General features: G+C 33.5%; 1 protein-coding gene across 1 annotated transcript; it reads left to right on the top strand.

Annotated features, from left to right (window-relative positions):
* The first annotated feature begins 216 nt into the window (after positions 1 to 216).
* On the top strand, positions 217 to 2,331 carry LOC107799308 (polygalacturonase-like). Its single transcript, XM_016622405.2, has 4 exons — positions 217 to 703; positions 1,157 to 1,446; positions 1,545 to 1,773; positions 1,872 to 2,331. The coding sequence occupies exons 1-4, from the start codon at positions 269 to 271 to the stop codon at positions 2,088 to 2,090; spliced, it is 1,173 nt and encodes a 390-aa protein (XP_016477891.2). The 5' UTR covers positions 217 to 268; the 3' UTR covers positions 2,091 to 2,331.
* Positions 2,332 to 2,836: the final 505 nt, after the last annotated feature.

Genomic DNA, 2,836 nt, shown 5'->3' with positions numbered 1-2,836 from the left:
AATCAAAGTCTTCTTTTTCCAACATGACCAAATAGGGAGAAAAACCCACTAGTAATCCGCCCCAAAACCTAACTTTCTTTGAAGTCTAAAAGCATCTATTAAAAATTTACGTTTTTATTTATTTATTTATTCACTAAAGTACAACAGTGATAATATTGACATACAAACCACCCAAAGCCTATAAATATCCCTCTAAACTACTCCAATTCCTCATCACCCTCCATTTAATCAGTTTCTTGCATCCCTTAACAATTTTCCCTTTAGCAAAATGAGTTCTTTAGCAATTTTCTCACTTCTCTTTATCTTCCTTTTCCACTTATCATCAGCAGCAAATACTATGTACAATATCCAAACATTTGGAGCAAAATCCAATGGAAAAACTGATTCATCAAAAGCATTTCTAAGTGCATGGGCTGCAGCCTGTGCATCCACTAGCCCGGCCACTATTTACGTGCCACGTGGAAGTTACTTGATTCGTAATGCATACTTTTATGGCCAAACATGCAAAAGCAAGGCTATTACTATACGAATTGATGGAACTCTCTTAGCTCCCTCTGATTATAATGTAATTGGCAATGACGGAAATTGGATAAAATTCGAAAAAGTTAACGGAGTTTCCATCTATGGTGGAATCTTTGATGGACAAGGTGATGGTCTTTGGGATTGCAAAACCTCCGACAAGAATTGTCCAAAAGGCACTACGGTATGTTTAGTTACTCTTTTGTTGAAGTTATTATTATCGGTCCAGTAAAAAAACTTTTTTTTACCATGATTTTCTCAAGGTATTTCGAATAATTTAAATTACTAATTATTGTGACTTATGTTACTTTTATTTAGTTTCTAAATTTGTAAACTTTATTTTTAAACAATTGAAAATTCTGTGTCGGATTTATAACAAAATTGAATCGGAGGGAAGTACTTTATTCCAGTTCAAGCTATTAAGTAGGCATTTGGATATAAAAATTGTAATTTTTGAAAAATCTTGCAAAATTTCACGGACACACATTTTTGAAAAAAAAAATTATGGACAAACTAGGCCTAAGAATGTTCTAAAAGAGAGGAAAACCCCTAGAAATTTGCAATTTACTAGAGAGTTTGATGATTGTTTCATCAGACAATCATCTTTGTTTCAATTTGACATTAAATTTTGATGCAGGCACTGGCCTTTTACAACTCAAACAACATCATAATCAGTGGAGTAACTGCACAAAATAGCCAAATGTTTCACATTTTGGTAGATGGATGCAAAAACGTAAAGCTACAAGGAGTGAAGGTCTCAGCTCCAGGAAATAGCCCTAACACCGATGGAATTCACGTACAATTATCGACTGAAGTCAGTATTATGAACTGTCATATTGGTACTGGAGATGATTGTATTTCAATTGGCCCTGGAAATTCCAACTTATGGATCGAAGGCATTGCTTGTGGCCCTGGCCACGGAATCAGGTTTGAAACATAATATCAAATGCCTATTTAATTAATTAGTAAGTTTGTTGACAATGATTTTTGATTGCTTATATTCAAATTAATTGATATTGGTGCAGCATTGGAAGCTTAGGTTGGAAATTACAAGAGCCTGGAGTCCAAAATGTAACAGTAAAGAGTGTTACCTTCACTGGAACAGAAAATGGTGTAAGAGTAAAAACTTGGGCAAGGCCTAGCAATGGCTTTGTAAGAGGTGTTCGCTTTCAACATATAGTTATGACTGATGTTCAAAATCCTATTATCATAGACCAAAATTATTGCCCTAATCATGAAAGTTGTCCTCATCAGGTAATAATTAAACATTTAAACTTAGTATAATGACGAATAAGATTACTGATAAAATAAGATCATGTTACCTTAATCTAATGTTACTCATTTTGTTTTAGGGATCGGGCGTAAAAATAAGTGATATAACGTATCAAGACATACATGGAACATCAGCTACAGAAGTTGGAGTAAAATTTGATTGTAGCAAAGTGAATCCATGCAGTGGAATAACACTTGAAAATGTGAATATAAGTTACAAAAATCATCCAGCTGAAGCTTCATGTGTTAATGCTGGTGGAAGAGCTTCTGGTTTAGAACAACCTACAAGCTGCTTATAAGAAAAGAGTACTTGTTTGTATAATATTATACTATATATTCTTACAAGATGAAAATAAAGTTGTGATTGTTTTATAAAGAACATTCAATATGTTAAAAATTCATGCAATATGTACCTAGAAAAAGAAAAGAGAATGTATCTTGAAATTTTTTATTATACTTTTTTCAGTTTCTTATCTTTATACCTCATGTAACAATGCTGTACTAACGATTTATGAAATGTACAACACTTAGCATGTGCCTTCTCTAAGAATGTTCTATTTCATGCCTAATAAGTTGATGTTCGCTTCAAGTTATAAGATTCTTGGAGTTGAGGGTTGATTTTTTTGGTGTATAAAAAAGGTACGTTGTTTACAAATCTATATATATATCTATATAATTGAGGATCATTGACCCGGTGATGTGGCAGCCGCTTTAACCAGAATACACATTTTCTTAATTTCTCGAATTTTTGACTTTCTTTCATATTTTCGCCGTTTAAGTTTAGGTGCTATATGCCTTCCGGAAAATGAACGAGCGTGTCCTTTCAAAGTTAAATCATCTACATGCATTTTAATTAAGAGCAGTTGCCTATGTGGAAGTGAAAGAATGTGTCCGTTCAAGTGTCTCTTAATAAATTGAAGACTACCAAATGTGAACCCAACTTGGCTTTCTCCTCCTTTTCCGGTGCCAATTCTTCATTTTACTTCTTTTCTATCCGCTGATTAAATTGTAAACTTGCAGCCATCATTCTGAAGATGCTCCCGAA

Source organism: Nicotiana tabacum, chromosome 15 (genome assembly GCF_000715075.1).
Source record: "Nicotiana tabacum cultivar K326 chromosome 15, ASM71507v2, whole genome shotgun sequence".
In the NCBI taxonomy this organism is placed as follows: domain Eukaryota; kingdom Viridiplantae; phylum Streptophyta; class Magnoliopsida; order Solanales; family Solanaceae; genus Nicotiana; species Nicotiana tabacum.
This window is presented reverse-complemented; position numbering and strand designations above follow the sequence as displayed.